We start from the raw sequence: 18,135 nt of genomic DNA, 5'->3' as shown, positions 1-18,135 counted from the left end.
GAACCCTATGCTTCTGATATTTCTTAATGTATTCCCTTCCAGATGTTAGTTCTTTTAAAGTATTTCACTTGAATATTTAAGATTTAACAAAAGTTTAATATGATCCTTATCGATAAGAATCCTCCTTATTTATTATCTGTGTATCCTACCTATCCTATGTTATATTTAACGTTTTAACTTGTTCAGGCTTAGCTTGATTCTTCTTAAAATTCTTATTGTCCATCACATATTATATTATTATTATTATAATGGCGACCCAAAAAGGAAATTACTTGCAGCCCGTTAACTGCAGTTTTATTTGTAGAATACGGAAATACTTTCCTATTCAGGTAATTATTCTACATATCACGTGCAAAATAGAACCAGTAGTACTGTTTCAAATATATATATATATATATTGTTAAACAATAGAATTACATACATTTTAAATAAGTTTGAACATCTTCATGCCTCTAATAAACGAAAAATTAAATGCAATTGAATAACGATAACTTCGATTCTTCGTTGTGAAAATGTTATACAGATATTGCTTAATATTGCAGGGTTTTCGGTAAGTTTAGTTAAGGCGCCGTAGGGAAATTTTACATTCAAAAAAATTTCAATGATGTTATGATATGAAAACAATATATCTGATGAGATAGACAAAAGGTTACACTAGCAAACATTTAAACAATGTATAATTGAACACTATATTCGTTATTCGACACATCATCAGCATAGCATATTGTGGTGAACAGCTCGAACCTTTGGTGTATCGTTGTATTTTATAGTGCGAAGCTTTATCCAGCTTATTAGAAATCACCAAGGATTTTAATATAAAATTCACAATATGGACGACGAAGGCCAATATGACGAGTTTGGTAACCCTATTGGGAATCTAAACAATTATTCAGATATAGAAAGTACTAGTGATAGCAATTCTGAAACAGATGATTTAAATATTGATGAAGAAGATATATCAGTACCCCCATTTGTTGAAACAGTAGAAGATGAAGGAGACGTAGAAATGGAAGAACTTATAATACACAATGAAAATATTGACGAAAATGAAGTAGAAGTGCTAGTAGAAACTAATAATACCCAGGCTATAAATGAACCACTAGTCAAATCACAGATATATAAAACTAGAGGTGAAGAATATTCATTATTCCCGTCAACAAAGAAAGATATACCTAGAATATCATATGATAAAGATTATATGATCGAATTATTGAGATTACCTGAAAGAATAAGAAATGTAGCTGTAATAGGACCGTTACATTCGGGGAAAACTGCTCTTGTTGATTTATTTGTACAGGATGCACATGATAAACTCCCTCATATGAGTAATAACATAAAACAAGGTTGGACGGCCTTGAGGTATATGGATAGTTTCAAACAAGAAATCGCAAGGGGTATAAGTATAAAATTGAATGGACTAACCTTTATGGGTACCGATTTGAACGATAAATCAATGGTGTTAAATGTACTCGATGCCCCAGGTCATGTCAACTTAATAGATGAATGTGCCGTAGCTTTAGAAGCAGCCGATATTGCAATTATTTCTATAGATATTGTCGAAGGTATTACATCTGTAGTTAAAAAACTGATCGATATATGTGAGAAAAAGGGAAAACAATTTATCTTTTTGATTAACAAACTTGATAGGCTTATTCTTGAAATGAAAATACCGCCTATGGATACATATTTGAAGATAAAACATACAATCGAAGAGATCAATGAACTTACCACTGGGAATTATTCTCCAGAACTTGATAATATTGTATTTGCATCAACAAAACTGGGATTCACTTTCACAGTGAGGGAATTTGTGAAATACTATTATTCAAGAAGCATTCCAAATGATAAAATAGAATTATTCATTAAGAAATCATATGAACATGTTACTTTGAACAAAGGGAAGTTCCAAAAAATTGTAAATCCTGCTTTGCAGAAACCAACTTTTCATGATCTTTTCATTCTTCCATTATACAAAATAATGAGCTCCACCATTGCTTTAGAGGAAAAGACTTTGAACGATTTTGTATTGACGTTACAGAATCAATTTGGCATAGTTATTGAAAGTCCTCAAGATCTTTTAAAAATGGATCCATACCCACTTCTAAGATATATCTGTAAATTGATTTTCCGTGAGAAACAGACTGGTCTATATCATTCCATTAATAATATGGAACCCACAAACTATTTTACTTACACCAAGTCAAATAAGGGATTGGTAGCCAGAGCATTAAAGACATTAGATTATGGAGGAGAAGAATTTTCTCTTGTAAAAATATTATCAGGCGAATTATTTGTCAATACTAATGTACATATAATTGATTCAGGTAACGAGGTTGATGAAGATGATACCGATAACGATTCCATAAGTGCACGAATTACAGAAATTGCATTAATGGAAGGTAGATACACTATTGATGTTAGTTGTGCCGGACCTGGTCAAATTGTACTTGTTAAGAATATTTCAAAATATTTTGATAAATCGGCTACTCTGTATTCTGGCATTAAGAGATCAGAATTACCAATTTTTGGTCCTATTGACTACATTAATAGAGCATGTTTCAAAGTTATTATTGAACCAGTAATACCAAAGGAACTGCCAAAGTTGTTGGACGCCTTAGTTAAAGTCTCGAAGTACTACCCAGGTCTTGTGACTAAGATTGAAGAATCTGGTGAACATGTTATATTAGGATTTGGTGAGCTTTATTTGGATTGTTTATTGTATGATCTAAGAAACACATATGCACATATTGAAATCAAGATATCTAACCCAGTTACAATATTCTCAGAGGGTGTCGATAAGGAGTCTTTTACCGCAATCCCTGTAGAATCTACCAATAAGAATATTTCCATGAGTATTAGTGCTAAGCCATTGGATTACAAATTACTAAATGATATAAGTCAAAATAAAAAAAGTGAAATGGATTTAGAAAAAGATATCTTAACAGGTAACGTTAGAAAATTAAGTAAAATGTTAAGAAATGAATACGACTGGGATTCCTTGACGGCAAGAAATGTGTGGACCTTCCACCATAGTAATATATTTGTTGATGATACTTTACCGGATGAAACAGATAAAGAAGTGTTAATGCAACATCGACAACAGATTAAACAGGGGTTTTACTGGGCCGTTAAAGAAGGGCCATTGTGTGAGGAATACATGTACGGTATCCAATTTAACTTATTAAACTTTAAAATAAATGACACCGAAGAAGTCAAAAACTTAGGAAGTCAATTAATCCCGATGGTTAGAAAAGCATGTTATATTGCTATGATGACAGCAAAACCCATTATTATGGAACCAATATATGAGATTAGTATTATCATTAAGACACAATTAATCCCAATTGCTAAAGAGTTACTCAATAAAAGAAGAGGGGCCAAAATATTTAGTTCAAGAAAGATTGGAGGTTCACCTTTAAGTGAATTAATTGGTAGGATACCTGTGATAGAATCTATCGGTATAGAGACCGATTTGAGATTAAGCACACAAGGTGGTGCAGAATGCCAGTTACAATTCTGGAATAATAATTGGAGACGTGTCCCAGGGGATGTCTTAGATGAAGACGCTATTATACCAAAATTAAAACCCGCTCCATATGAAAGTCTAAGTCGTGATTTTGTTATGAAAACAAGACGTAGAAAAGGTATCTCCAATGATGGATTTATGTCGAATGATGGTCCTTCATTGAGTAAGTACATTGATCCAGAATTATTCGAACAATTAAAACTTAATGATTTAATATGAGATTACGTGGGTACATAATATTTATTATTATTTAATTATGTATATAAATAATACATAATTTTCATGGATTTTAACGAAGCAAAAATTCAAGTATATTAATAGTCCCACTGCCAATAAGTTCTATAAGTATATTAATTTCGTTGCTACCTCTTGGAATCAAAATTCGGGTTATTATCGCTATACACGTCTCCTTAGAAGTTTTTTTTTTTTCAAGTTTTCTTCTGTTCTCAATGGCGAAAATTTTGTAATACCCATAGTTGACAAGCGATGAGATGAGATGAAAAATTAATTGAAAATTTTCTGTGCAATGTATGAAGTACGTATATATGCATTTTAGTATACAAATAACTGACATAAGAAGTCTTTCTTATAAATTAATAATTACACAGAACAAGCCAGCATCCAAAGCTTATATAGAATTGAATATTGATTAAAAATGGCCAAGGGTTTTAAGTTGAAGGAGCTGTTGTCTCACGAAAAGGAACAACAAAAGATCGATAAGGAAGACGCTATCAAACTTTCTAAACAGAAGGAGGCCGAAAAGAATGCTACTGTTAAAGTCATCTCAAGTAAAGATCTAGAAGAGGCTAATGAAAAAGAAGCCGCTGATGCTGCTGCTGCTGCTTCTGCCGCAGCTGAGAAGGCTTCTAAGGATGAAGAAGGTGAAGAATACAAGAGTGAAGCTCTTTCCAAGAAGGATCAAAGAAAAGCTAAGAAACAAGCTAAGAAACAAGAATCCCGTCTAGAGATTGAAAGACTAGCTGAAAGTGAATCTGAATCCGAAATCGAGAATGATGTTGAAAGTGAAAAAGAAGAAGAAGAAGAAGAAGATGTTCCATTATCCGATGTTGAATTCGATTCAGATGCGGATATCGTACCATACCAAAAGGTTACTATCAATAACGTCAAAGCTTTGAACCAAGCCCTTGATAATGTTCAATTACCTTGGGGTAAGCATTCGTTCCAAGAACATCAAAGTGTTATCTCTGAGGAAAATACTGATGCAAAGATCAAGGATATTTATGACGATACTGAGAGAGAATTAGCTTTTTACAAACAATCCTTAGGTGCTGTTGTACATGCTCGTGATGAATTGAAGAGATTAAAGGTCCCATTCTTGAGACCTTTAGATTATTTTGCTGAGATGGTTAAGAATGATGAACATATGGATAAGATCAAGAGCGAATTAGTTAGAGATGCCAGTGAGAAGAAGGCCCGTCAAGAAGCTAGAAGACAAAGAGATCTAAAGAAATTTGGTAAGCAAGTACAAGTTGCCACTTTACAGAAGCGTCAACTGGAGAAGAAAGATTCTCTAGATAAGATCAAGAATCTAAAGAAGAAAAGAAAACAAAATGAAATAACTGGTGATGACTTTAATGTTGCTGTGGAAGAAGAAACTGAATCGCGTGCTGAAAAGTATGGTAGACCAAATTCTAAGAGATCTGCTAAGAACTCCAAGTATGGTCAAGGTGGTCTAAAGAGATTCAAGAGAAAGAATGATGCTGAATCTTCTGCTGACATATCAGGATTCTCACAAAGAAGAATGAAGGGTAAGCCAGCCAGACCAGGTAAGAGCAGACGTAGTAGAAGACATTGATCAACTAATAAACAAAAGGAAAACAAACAAACAAACATATAACTAGCAAAAGCATTATTAAACGTATCAAGCATCTGTTTTTCTTCTTCCAATTCTCTCTTCTTTTTCTGAAAACTCAATAATGAATGTATATTTAAGTATATAGACGTTCGTGATCGAATTGCGAAAGCAAACTGTAACATAGCGAAGATGATTTCAACATATTTTGACGTAATAACTACCTGTAATGCGATAGATATTGATATAAGCCATTGCACTTACACATGCACATACACATATATATGTCGAGTGCTACTTGGCATTAGTTGTCTGACTACGTCGTTACCTGCCCTATTGTGCATAATTCAGTTTATTCGTTTAATTACCATCTGTCGTATGTTAAAAATGTTTTCTCTGTAGTGACTATCGCAGCGGAAAGGTGAAAATTTCACGGGAAATTCGGCAATAAAGAAAGAAAAAACAACGTTTTCGTAATGATTACAGTGAATTAACTGAATTTCTTTACTCGAGAGTCTGAAGGGATGCGTCTATCTTTCTCTAATTATATATATATAAGCTACTACTTGCAAGTATTTCAGAATAGTTTTAGAGTATACCTAAGTTATCTTCGGTATTGCTAAATTTTTGATCTTCAATTCATACTAAGTAATAGATAGTTATATTATTTTCTGTAGAAGAATACTGTTAAAGCCTTCCAATAATTTGTTTTTTCACAATAATGTCTGTCACTCCAAGAGAAAAGTTTTTAGATATCTTCCCATCTTTAGTCGATGAACTAAAGTCTATCCTAGTTAACTATGGTATGCCTGCTGAGGCCATCCAATGGTATGAACGTTCTTTGCAACATAACACTCCAGGGGGTAAGTTGAATAGGGGCCTTTCTGTTGTCGACACATACACCATCCTGAAGGGCCATTCATCTGTTGATGAACTGAGTGCTGAAGAATATAAGAAACTTGCTATTCTTGGCTGGTGCATTGAATTGCTACAAGCCTATTTCCTAGTTGCTGACGATATTATGGATCAAAGTATCACTAGAAGAGGTCAACCATGTTGGTATAAAGTTGCCGGTGTTGGCGATATTGCCATTAATGATGCCTTTATGTTAGAGGCTGCAATTTATTCTCTATTGAAGAGTCATTTCAAACAAGATAGTTATTATGTCGATTTGATTGAATTGTTTCATGAAGTTACTTTACAAACTGAATTAGGTCAATTATTGGATTTAATTACTGCCCCAGAGGATTCTGTTGATTTAAACAAATTTTCCTTAGATAAACATTCTTTCATTGTTATCTTCAAGACAGCTTATTATTCTTTCTATTTACCAGTCGCTTTAGCCATGTATGTTGCGGGTATTCATGATGAAAAGGATTTAAAACAAGCTCAAGATGTATTGATTCCATTAGGTGAATATTTCCAAATCCAAGATGATTACTTAGATTGTTTTGGTACCCCTGAACAAATTGGTAAAATTGGTACCGATATCCAAGATAACAAATGTTCCTGGTTAATTAATAAAGCCTTGGAAATTGTCACACCAGAACAAAGAAAGGTTCTTGATGAAAACTATGGTAAGAAGAATGCTAAATCGGAAGCTATCGTTAAGAAGATTTACAATGACATTGAGTTGGAATCATACTATAAGGATTATGAAGAAAACATCGCTAAGAAAATCCAATCCAAGATTGAATTGGTCGATGAAAGCCGTGGCTTCAAGAAGGATGTCCTTACTGCTTTCTTCAAGAAGGTGTACAAGAGAAGTAAATAGTTAACCCACTATACATAAACATATATATATATATATTTGTATCAACATGAATAACTATTCCTCAGAACCATCTTCTTCATCTTTTCAACTACAGGAACTCTCATATACTCATCACGTTGAACGACTACACCGCCCAATCAGGAAAGACCTTCCGCAAACGGCAATAAAAATATCCCGCAGAACGTAACGGACTTAAAACAGAGAAATAGACAATGCGAGCGCCACACGATGATAGTAGCAGTGTAAAAAAATGGCGTGGGGAGAAAGGAGGTGGAAGGATCAAACCACAATTTAATAGAGCCCATCTTTCTATATATGAAGCATTTCGTGAAGGGTATTTGTTTTTGACGGTAAACGTTGTGAATGGGTGAAGAGGAGTAAATCTTATCTGATAATCAGGAACTGAAAGGGTTTTTTCTTGGTTTGTTTTCTTTATTTTGATCGTAGTATAAGAATACCTGTGTTAGTTGAGAGGTATTCGATATTTAATTATATTTGTTTATATGGATAAGGTTTTCAAATAGGTGGATAAACAAAATAAAAGTGTAAAACTGTATTGGTATTCCGTTATCGCTAAAACATAAGAATAACGATACAATATAACACAAAAAGTATTTATTTATCATACCTGAAGATTATTATACACATAAAAAAGTGATTTTTTATTTGATTTTCATCGATATTTAACCACAAAATAATTTTGGTCTTATTGAAACTGATCTGTTAATATTCATCCCATTAAAATACACACATATACACACACATATATATATCCACTGCAATAAAGATGGATCCATTTTCAAGAGTATACAAACAACGAAACAAAAGTAACAGGTCAATACGATCGCCAGACAATAAACTGTCTAGGAGTCCCAGTTGTAGGAAGCTTACCTCTACAAATAATAATAATAACAATAATATATCAACTATTGATATTGATCTAGTCGATAAGGAAACTAATTTTAGTCCATATTCTTTAACAGATAGATTGATGAATAATTATACACTAACATCTTTTAATCAACCACATTCTAATAATTTGACAGAGACTAACTTAATTGATCCATTACAAATTAAAGAAACAAGTCAAAAAACAACAACACTGAATACCAACGATAACAATGACGTTAATAACAATGACAATGACAATGACAATGACAATGACAATGAATCCTTGTCTTATTCATATTCAGATTTAATGTTAACAAAACCAACCTCTCAAGAATTTACTTCTGGTAAGTATTTACTTGGCGATGATTCTGAAGGCACCGGAAACGATAATATAAGTTTATCACAAGATCCATCAACAAGACAATCATCGTCATATAATTTAGTATTATCTCCTTCTTCTTTAAGAAAAATAAATGAAAAGGATAATAATAAGTATTTAGAAATCGAAGGAGAATACATTCCAGGTTTAAATTACAATGAGATCCTAGATAAATGGCAACAACAAGATCCAACTGATAATGATCATAGAAAATCACTTCAAAATACAAAATTTGGAAACACTGCAGGTAGTAATTCAAATTCTTATAAAAATAGTTCATACAGTACTTTATTCAAAAAGATGCATAAACAAAATAAAAATTCATCATTAGCTCTAACAAAATTTCCAACTTGGGAAAGTGCTGATGAGGATAACGAAATTAATTGTTTTACAAATAATGATGCATACGGATTTGATTCAGCTGCAACAAAAAATACAGGAATCACGATTCCAGTGGATTCTAATGTTAGTCTTTATCGATCAAATCATTCTAAAGTAGATCCTATTCCTTTGCCAAGTTTAAGAACATTAATGACACCTCCCTCAGAATTAGAAATGAAAAGAAGAATATCATACCCAACAATGTTTAATAACAACAATAATGATACCATGTCGAATAATACAAATAATAATAGCATCACAGAAAGTCCACAATTAACTAATAGACTTCCATTTTCACCTTTAAAATTACGCACTTTACCAAGTAGTTCTGCTCTAACAAACCAACTGTCATCCTTAAGAAGAAAAGGTTCATTACAATTGCCACAACAACATAAAACATCCATTGATCAATCGTCTGTATCTTCTTCGCTGACAAATATACCAAGATCATTTGATAATATCCCACCATTGAAAAGAGAAACTATTATGGAAATAATTGACTTATTACCTGATAATTTCATTTCACAACCATACTCGCAAAGGAAAAAAATGATACTAAAATTATTACCTCCAGATCAAGTTGATAATTATAAAGTTATAATGTCGTTGATCAAAAAATATATGTTATCATCTTCAAGAAGTAACATATCATTGGTCAATAGTAGTGTTCCGAATAATAGCTACATTGGAGATACTAACAACAATAATAATAGCGTCATATCTCAAACGAATGATACAATGACCGACTATGATAACAATAATTATAGTGCACCTCATCAAAACCATCATCACGTAAGACATAATTCAATTGCGTCGCAATATTTGAGTACATTTTCACCGAGTTTTGTAACCCCTACTAATTTCGTTGCAGGTGAAGCCGCACCATATGATACCCATTTGGGTAGTTGCGTAAGTACTACAACTTTACCAGTTAAACCAGAAGAAAAAGGTGGTCAGATATTTAATCATACAATGGGTAAGATAATTGGGTTTGGAGCATGGGGTACAATCCGTGAATGTTTTAATAACGAAACAGGACAATCGAGAGCAATTAAGATTGTTAGATTTAAAAATAATGATAGAATGAAGAATCAAGTAGAAAGAGAGGTATCGAATTGGAAAAAATTGAATCATCCATATATTCTGCCATTACTTGAATCTAAAATAGACGATGAAGGTACCATGTATTCTCTAACTAAAAAAATTGATGATGGAACATTGTATGACTTAATAATATCATGGGATGCTATTACAAATACAAAAATATCATGTCAAAAACGTTGTCGGTATACTGTAGATCTGGCTCGGGAAGTAATCGAGGCACTTCAATACATGCATTCATTAAATATAGTTCATGGTGATATTAAGTTAGAAAATTGTCTTTTAGAAGATTCTCAAAGTGAGAAATGTAGATGGAATCTGTACATTTGTGATTTTGGAATGAGTCATGACGTAATAAAGGATAATCCAAACAAAGGAAGTTCCACATCGAATATTGGCTCTTTACCATACGCTTCACCCGAATTACTAATTGATAATAAAATCAGTTACAAATCAGATGTTTGGGCATTTGGTGTCATGTTGTATACTATGTTACTAGGAAAATTGCCATTTAAGCATGGCAGCGAATCAAAATTAAGAGAGCTGATTAAATCGGGGCATTTCGATGTTGAGGCACTTCATTTCCTAGATAATTACAAATATTATCTACCATTGAAGGATATTATATGTGGTTGTTTGGAAGTCGATATCTCCAAGAGATGGAGTGTATCGCAAATCCAACAAGCCTTGAAGGGATTGTAGGGTATTGACTAAAAGTCAAGACGTATTTATTATCATATTTTATGAAGCATGCTAAGCCTAAAATAAAACTAAAACTAAAATAAATCATATAACGGTAAATAGCATACAAAAGTTAAATAAATAATATTTGCATTTGAAACAGTAATTATAAATAATTTTCTCTTTAAATAAGGAGTAGTCCATGCGTTTTAATTGTGCTCTTGTAGTTTCCCTCGTTATTATATTTTTTTTTTTGTTTTTACTACCGAGCGTCCAGGAGTATTGGAAACTTCGAAATATAAGAAATAATTTAGAATAGTATAAGGTAAAGAGACAAGATATAACATAAAAGTGGTATCCTAACGACAAATAAGATTAGCAAAAAGACGAACACTCTTTTTTACATACGTTTAAACAGATAACTATTATTATAAAATGATTTACCTAAAGAGTATGCTAAAAGTGATAGATAACTCTGGTGCTCAACTGGCAGAATGTATTAAAGTTATAAGAAAGGGATCTCCTAAATCTCCTGGTACCATCGGTGACAGAATAGTATGTGTTATCCAGAAGTCTAAACCTCTGAATCAAGCTATCACAGGTACTGTAAACACTAATAGAGTTAAGAAGGGTGATATCGTACATGCTATTATTGTGCGTACAAAGCAATCAAATATCTACCGCTCCAATGGTTTTAACGTTCATTTCGATGATAATGCATGTGTTCTGATCAATAAGAATACTGGTGAACCATTGGGTACCAGAATTATGGTTAACGATGGTGTTGTGGGTAGGGAGCTGATGGATAAAGGTTATAACAAAATATGTTCATTAGCTAGTAAAATTGTATGAATACTCGGTGTATTCTCCTAAAATAAACATATTCATTACGATACAAATATGGGTTTGAAATGTATGCTATTTAAAGACACTTGCAATCCCCATTTTCCTACTTATTTTTTATATAAAAAACAATTATAAGTGATCATGTATATAATTTAATTAATATAATTAAACGTAATTCTAGTTAAATAATTATATAATCGAACTACACTCACAACTCGTTTACATTGGGACATGAATAGGAATTCATGAGAATTGTGAAAGAGAGTAGATTTTTATTTAATTTTGAATATCATTTTAAGTGCTTACAATGTTCGAATAATATACAATTTATATATAAGTAGGATGTATAATTATTTTATTTACAGATAACCTTGCCAAAATCACACTTAACGTATAGAAAATAGGATATATGAAGTTTCATACTTCTTTTATTATTCGTGAATATATGATGTAATAAACGTTTTTGCACAACATATTAATTAAACATGGATTAATTCTTCTTCTGGAATTACCTTATGTTCTACTTTATTTAAGAATTCATCCATAATAGTGTCGTACATTCTGTTCTTCATATCGATTGTCTCTACTGTGTTTCCAGTCTTATCGAGAACTTCTAATATACAAGGAACGTTTTTGGCTTTATTCTTATTATAAACCCTTATAATATCAATCTTGAGGTTTGGGTTATAGAATTGCAAAGTTGGTAAATATTTTCTCCATAACATACGAGGACCCATGTGGCCGCTATGGTTCTCTACTTGAAAGGTTAATCTGATACCTTGGTACTTACTAGCATCGATAAGTACCTGTGGCTTCTTTGTTGTGTATGAAATAACATTTAGAAAGTTCTTTTGTCTGATAATTTTGGACATTGGAGGATTGAACTAATGTTATATGGATAATTTGGTATTGGAATAACTAATATTTTGGAATCGAATTTCTATATACCTCTGTAGTATCTGAATATTGAAGTTAGGGTATTTTACTAACGGTTCGTTAAGACGATGGTTCTCCTTCCCTTCTTTTATTGGGCTCTGTTCTAACTGTGTTCTCGGGAGTTGTGCATTGTTTGGTGAGTTCTCTTCGCTTTGCGTTCTTATTTTGAAATCAAAAAATTATCTTCAAAGACAACCTAGAAAGGAACAATATCCAAATCCAAGTACGAATGGATCTTTGGACAAGTTCAAACGAAGAGAAATCGATATGATTAAAGTTAAATTATTATATTCTATAAAAGTTGTATTTCTTTATACTACAGAAATGTGTATGAATGCATTGTATGTATACGCGTACGTATGAGAGTGTATGAGTTTGATGGAAGATATGTTTGAGTTATATCAGTTAGAGCCGAAAATAAAGAATAGTAAAACATGTTAAAAATGACTAGAATGAATGTATATGTGAAGCAGAAGAGAGAGATGAAGGTAAGTAGGTAAGACCTTTAATTTGATGTCCTTAGAATTCTTTAAATAAGAAACCGTACGCATCTTCACATTGAATACCATAATCAATTTCTTCTTCAGGATATCTTTCGTACTGGGATGTATCACCTTGCCCTTGGTGAATTGGTGGTTCGTAAGGAGTTTCTATGTATCTTGCCAGAACTTTATCCCAAATGACTTCGCTAAACCAAGGATGGTTTTTAACGTCCTGACTACCATCTTGTAAATTACCTAATCTCTTCGTTAGATCTCTGTTTATTAATTTTGTTAAAATGTCCTTTGCGTCTTCATGGAAAAATGAAGGGAATTTCAGTGGTGCATTCAATATCTTCTCGTAGGTTTTTAAAGTATTTGAATCATAAAATGGCGTATGGCCAGCTAACATTTCGTATATTAAAATACCAAAACTCCACCAATCGACAGATTTATTGTATGGTTTTGTACTTACCACTTCAGGTGCAATATAATCTGGAGTACCACATAATGTATAAGTTACATCTGGTACAAATTTAGCAAATCCAAAATCTGTCAGTTTTACGTGCCCGTTTTTATCCAGTAAAATATTTTCAGGTTTCAAATCTCTGTAAATAATATTTAAAGAATGTAAGTATTCCAAAGCTAAACAAATTTCAGCAGCATAGAATTTCGCTACAGGATTGGGGAATCTTTTTGATTTTCTTAATAGAGTAAATATTTCACCACCTTCTATATAGTCCATAACCATAAAAATTTGTTTGGAGTCCTGAAATGTCCCCCACATCCTAATTATAAATGGATGTGATACAACGGATAACATTCTACGTTCATCATTCGTATGTTCTACTTGTTTCAATTTAACAATAGTTTGTTTTTTCAACACTTTTAAAGCATAAAATCTTCCATTATGGTTCGAACGTATTAAATGAACACGTCCAAAGGATCCTGTCCCCAGTGTTCTTAGTATTTGAAAATCTGTTAAATTATATTTTCCTGATGTTTTCTTCCCTAGTATTAATAATTTGGTACTAACTGCAGGTGGTTGTTTATTGATGGTTGTAGAGCTGCTATTATTACTACTATTATTATTATTTTGTTGTTGGGAGTCTCGTGACGAGACAGAGTTTTCAGCACTTTCCTGATTATGTTCTTGTAAATTTTGATCGATATCCATTTTATCTGTATGTTCCTCAGTGATGGGTACTTCTACTTTTTGCATATTCGGTAGGTTCAATTTTCTGACCTCGTTATTCCTTTGTGGGTCGACGTACATAATATTACCTCAGCAGGTTCAAACACTATATGAAATAGGAATAAAGAAATTCAAAAAAAAATTAATAATATAAAAATGGGAAAAATATAAAATATAGTACTAGTTTATTTTTTTCTTGTTTGGGTTCTTTGAAAAGTAATTTCCACGAATATGATATATTTCTAATTCAAAGTGTTTTTCTTATAATTTAGTTTCTTCAGTAAACGGTAAACGGTATTCAATTTCATAAACGTCTTATGAAAAATAGATAACGTGATAATTGCACAATATAAGAGGATAAACAGGCAAAATCAAATGTTATTCTGGTGTAAGGTTTTATATATGAGATGAAAATAATCAAAAACTGATCAGTAATGAATGACTGCAATAATGACAATTTGGAACGTTTCCTTTCCTTTCTTTTCTTTTCCGTACCCAGATAAAAACTTTACTATCCACCTTATGAAAAAATAATTATAATGAAGAGATGGATTTTAGAAAAAACGAATATATATATATTGGTTTGATTGGCTTGCTTTTGTCTTGATTTAATATGAACTTGGTTAAAAACTATAAGTTAAGCATATATGTAAAAAGTAATTGATCGTCTCTTGAATGTTTTCTGTTTATTGAATTACAATATAAATAACGACAAACTTTATTCACTTTAAGCGATAATTGAAAGTGAAGAAGAAGAAACGAAAAAGATGAAAAATGTGTTTTAGAAATCTCAAGAACACAACGTAGCAAAATATGTAGAAAGAAAATGTGGGAAAATATTCTTAAAAAACCTTTTGTGAAAGAAATACATAATTTAAAAAGATTAAATAACCTCTAGAAATGAAAAATGTTTATAGAATCTACATGTTGCTATATATCTGGTGCCAGGTCCTTCGTTCTCTCGACATAAAAAACTCAGCGAGGAATTTAAAAAAATACATCAATTTAATGGCCCAAAAACAACAGAGAGAGAGAAACAAAAAGAAAAGAGAGATGAAAATTTCAAAAATGTTAAAATGTACTACTGGGCTGAACAAAGCAACAGAAAGCAAAGTAAAGGCTTTTCTTTGTTTCTCTCTCTCTCACTCACTCTGTTTGTGAAATACTTTGCCTATTCAGGTTCTTGTTCTTATTATTCTATCTGATAATAATTTTTATCATTTACTGGCAGTACAGAATAATAAAATGTTAGATTGACGTTTCTCTTTGCTTCTTTCTACTAATACATGCAGAAAGAACGTATCATATATATCTACAGTGTGTCTCAAAAACAGTGCATCTCTGCAGGTTGCAAAAGAAAGAAAATTTTACCAAGAAATACGTCAAAAAACGACTACATCCTATATGAATATGCCTTATTTCTTTCTACCAGTTTGCCCATCCCCAGAGTCCCTGTATATAGTAACAATAACTATAAACTTTGCTGTTTCGTTATATCCACTTAAATAGTTCCCACTCATTGATTCTGGTTGAAGTATGTACTGGTCATCTCTCTTTTCTTTTTGACAGAAAAAAAAGAAACCAAATTCTCCCCTCCTTGGAAATTCTCTGAATGCAAAAATTTTGAGCTGAACGCGAGCTGAGCTAAACTGAGCTTGCGGTTAATGCGTCCCTTCCTGTCTCTTGCCTACGCGGATGGAACTGTGTAAAAACTCATAGTGACAAGGACCCGCCAAAATGAAAGCGGGGGTGGATTAGCAAGACGGACCTGACAGACGGGCACAGGGCGGTTTATTTCTATTTCGGCTGGGATTAGGCCGACATTCCCCACGAGGAACTACAACCAGAAGCAATGAGGGAAAACTGTTGAACCGGATCAAAGCTAAGTTACTAGAAATATAATAAGGTAACAACCTAAACGAGGAAGAATATTCATATGAAGCTAGTTCTGGCACCAGCTAATGAATAAAAAGGAAGATCTAGTAGTAGTAGTAGTAGTAGTAGTTCTTGTTTTATATATGTATAAATGATGTATTATTATTATGTTAAATTCTCAACCTGTGAGTCGTTGTCATTCATGATGTCACCATCATGGTCAATCTCCGTTTCCTTAAAAAGGGGCTCCTCAATGTAAATCACCCTTAAGAAAAATGTCAATGTAAAACCTATAATGGATGCTATTAGTGGTAAATATAAGAATGCTTCTGGTTTAAATGACACAGTTGCACCGTACATTCCTAACATGATAGCTGGTAAGACTAGCATACCCATAATATGTAATAATGCAAGTGCTCCAAATAATTGACCTGTATTTGTACCGTAATATTTCGCTATTGCTGATTGCAGAGATGGATCTATTACACTGCCGATACATTTAATAATCACGTCTATTAGTAAATACTTATAGTTTGAAGCATTTGTCATAAATACTAGGGTGCCAATAAAGAAGCATATAAAACCAAATTGAAAAATTGTAATATCAATGCGATCTACAGAATAATTCAATTTCTTATGTTTCTTTTGGAACCATCTCTTGACACACCATGATGATACAGCTAGAATGATAGCATTACTTATTCCAGAGAATGATATAAAATAGCCAATTTCAACAGATTTCCAACCATATTCATATGTAGTGAAAAGAATTAATGCAGGCATGATAGCTACTCTAATTAATACGACTAACGAATCCACAACAACTAATAGTAATACATTGTATCTTGGTATTAAAGAACCTTGGCTTGTTGGTGGTAACCATAATTCTTTCAATGGTGAAAATACATCAAAGAATTGAACCATTTTGAAATGGATAGTTTGTTTTAATTTAGATATAATTGTATTTGATCCGCCTAATTTGATAGAATGTGTACTTTCCATAGATTCTTGTCTCTTTTTATATGAAGCTTGCGAAATTTCCATGGCTTCAGGATGTCTTGGTTCCTTCATGAAAAACACACAAACCAAGGTAAATAATATTATTGCAAACATTGAACAATATATTGATACCATATCATTCCCATTATTAGCTTTAATTAAAAAGGAACTGAATAATGGTGCTAACCCTGCTGTAGCATGCATTATACTACCAATAGTACCCATACTGACAGTTCGGTCATCTGGTTCAATAACGTCAGTAATATAACTGTTGATATTAGCTGCTACTGCAAAAGTACCCCCAGTAAATGATGTCATTGATCCTGCAAATATGATGAAGTAGATATGTGTCCCTATATAGGAAGATACGGAGAAAGCACTAATTGTATTACCAATAATTGTTACGAGACCCATATATACGAATATTTTAGTTCTACCTATTCTATCCGATAATGGACCAATCTTTCCTGCAACAACAAGACTAATTAAGTTACATAAAATCATTTTAAAGCAGGTAATAAATGACAATGTTGTTTGAACTTGACTCATATCACACAATGAGGATGTCTTTGGGTCCGTATCCTGTTCTAAACCCTCACAGACTTTGTTCAATGAAAGCGAAATCATTGGTGTAATAAATAGCATCTCGGATAAACAGTATAAGCCAATAATCGTGCAGATCACTAGAAGACTTGGTCTTTGCCAGACCTGCAGATGCGCATGATGTTGTCTGATTTCCTCTCTAAATCTTTTTGACAATGGAGGTTCACTGGTAGTTGGTATCCCTGGGTAAGGACTTTCGGAAGATGACTCTAGATCATGGGATCCAGATCCTAATATATGATCACTCTCAGGATTAACCATTTCAAAATCGTTTACTTCTTCCATCTTTTGTAAAAGCAAAAAGAGAGAAGAACTTTAGTAAGTTAATAAAAATGGAAAAAAAAATTTAAAATATAGCAACTAAAATTATTTTGTTAAATATTGAATGGAAGACTTTCCCTTAACGTAATTCAAGCAAATTTGATGAGATAAGATTAAATTAGAATCAACCAAAAATTTGAAAAGACAAAAAATGATGTCAATGCATTCTTCTTTATTGTCCCCTATCTCAAAATAAGTAAATATCAATATTTTTATATCTAAATTAAATAATCAGGAAGTCAAAAAAAAGACATCAATGTTTCCATTGGTTGCTATTAGATAAGAAAGTCGCTTACTCTTCCGTTAGATATGACTGTTGAATAGTATGGGTAAAT

The 18,135-nt window shown here is 32.3% G+C and overlaps 8 protein-coding genes across 8 annotated transcripts; 5 read left to right on the top strand and 3 right to left on the bottom strand.

The window, feature by feature from the left end:
* Positions 1-829: 829 nt before the first annotated feature.
* Positions 830-3,745, top strand: SNU114 (U5 snRNP GTPase SNU114; the record flags this gene model as incomplete). The annotated part of the gene is made up of 1 exon (XM_041550539.1): positions 830-3,745. The coding sequence occupies one exon, from the start codon at positions 830-832 to the stop codon at positions 3,743-3,745; it is 2,916 nt and encodes a 971-aa protein (XP_041406473.1).
* Positions 3,746-4,181: 436 nt separating this feature from the next.
* On the top strand, positions 4,182-5,342 carry EBP2 (Ebp2p; the record flags this gene model as incomplete). The annotated part of the gene is made up of 1 exon (XM_041550538.1): positions 4,182-5,342. One exon carries the CDS (start codon positions 4,182-4,184, stop codon positions 5,340-5,342), a length of 1,161 nt encoding a protein of 386 aa, XP_041406472.1.
* Positions 5,343-6,060: 718 nt separating this feature from the next.
* Positions 6,061-7,113, top strand: ERG20 (bifunctional (2E,6E)-farnesyl diphosphate synthase/dimethylallyltranstransferase; the record flags this gene model as incomplete). The annotated part of the gene is made up of 1 exon (XM_041550537.1): positions 6,061-7,113. The coding sequence occupies one exon, from the start codon at positions 6,061-6,063 to the stop codon at positions 7,111-7,113; it is 1,053 nt and encodes a 350-aa protein (XP_041406471.1).
* A 787-nt stretch (positions 7,114-7,900) lies between these two features.
* Positions 7,901-10,567, top strand: NNK1 (protein kinase NNK1; the record flags this gene model as incomplete). Its single annotated transcript, XM_041550536.1, has 1 exon — positions 7,901-10,567. The coding sequence occupies one exon, from the start codon at positions 7,901-7,903 to the stop codon at positions 10,565-10,567; it is 2,667 nt and encodes an 888-aa protein (XP_041406470.1).
* A 414-nt stretch (positions 10,568-10,981) lies between these two features.
* MRPL38 (mitochondrial 54S ribosomal protein uL14m) lies at positions 10,982-11,398 on the top strand (the record flags this gene model as incomplete). Its single annotated transcript, XM_041550535.1, has 1 exon — positions 10,982-11,398. One exon carries the CDS (start codon positions 10,982-10,984, stop codon positions 11,396-11,398), a length of 417 nt encoding a protein of 138 aa, XP_041406469.1.
* A 473-nt stretch (positions 11,399-11,871) lies between these two features.
* MRP49 (mitochondrial 54S ribosomal protein mL61) lies at positions 11,872-12,264 on the bottom strand (the record flags this gene model as incomplete). Its single annotated transcript, XM_041550534.1, has 1 exon — positions 11,872-12,264. One exon carries the CDS (start codon positions 12,262-12,264, stop codon positions 11,872-11,874), a length of 393 nt encoding a protein of 130 aa, XP_041406468.1.
* Positions 12,265-12,847: 583 nt separating this feature from the next.
* TPK3 (cAMP-dependent protein kinase catalytic subunit TPK3) lies at positions 12,848-14,083 on the bottom strand (the record flags this gene model as incomplete). Its single annotated transcript, XM_041550533.1, has 1 exon — positions 12,848-14,083. The coding sequence occupies one exon, from the start codon at positions 14,081-14,083 to the stop codon at positions 12,848-12,850; it is 1,236 nt and encodes a 411-aa protein (XP_041406467.1).
* A 1,959-nt stretch (positions 14,084-16,042) lies between these two features.
* Positions 16,043-17,764, bottom strand: KABA2_04S10450 (uncharacterized protein; the record flags this gene model as incomplete). The annotated part of the gene is made up of 1 exon (XM_041550532.1): positions 16,043-17,764. The coding sequence occupies one exon, from the start codon at positions 17,762-17,764 to the stop codon at positions 16,043-16,045; it is 1,722 nt and encodes a 573-aa protein (XP_041406466.1).
* Between the last annotated feature and the right edge of the window lie 371 nt (positions 17,765-18,135).

Source organism: Maudiozyma barnettii, assembly GCF_903064755.1.
Source record: "Maudiozyma barnettii strain CLIB 1767 genome assembly, contig: KABA2_04, whole genome shotgun sequence".
Lineage (NCBI taxonomy): Eukaryota > Fungi > Ascomycota > Saccharomycetes > Saccharomycetales > Saccharomycetaceae > Maudiozyma > Maudiozyma barnettii.
Note: the sequence above shows the minus strand (reverse complement) of the source record. Positions and strands in the feature narration are given on the sequence as shown.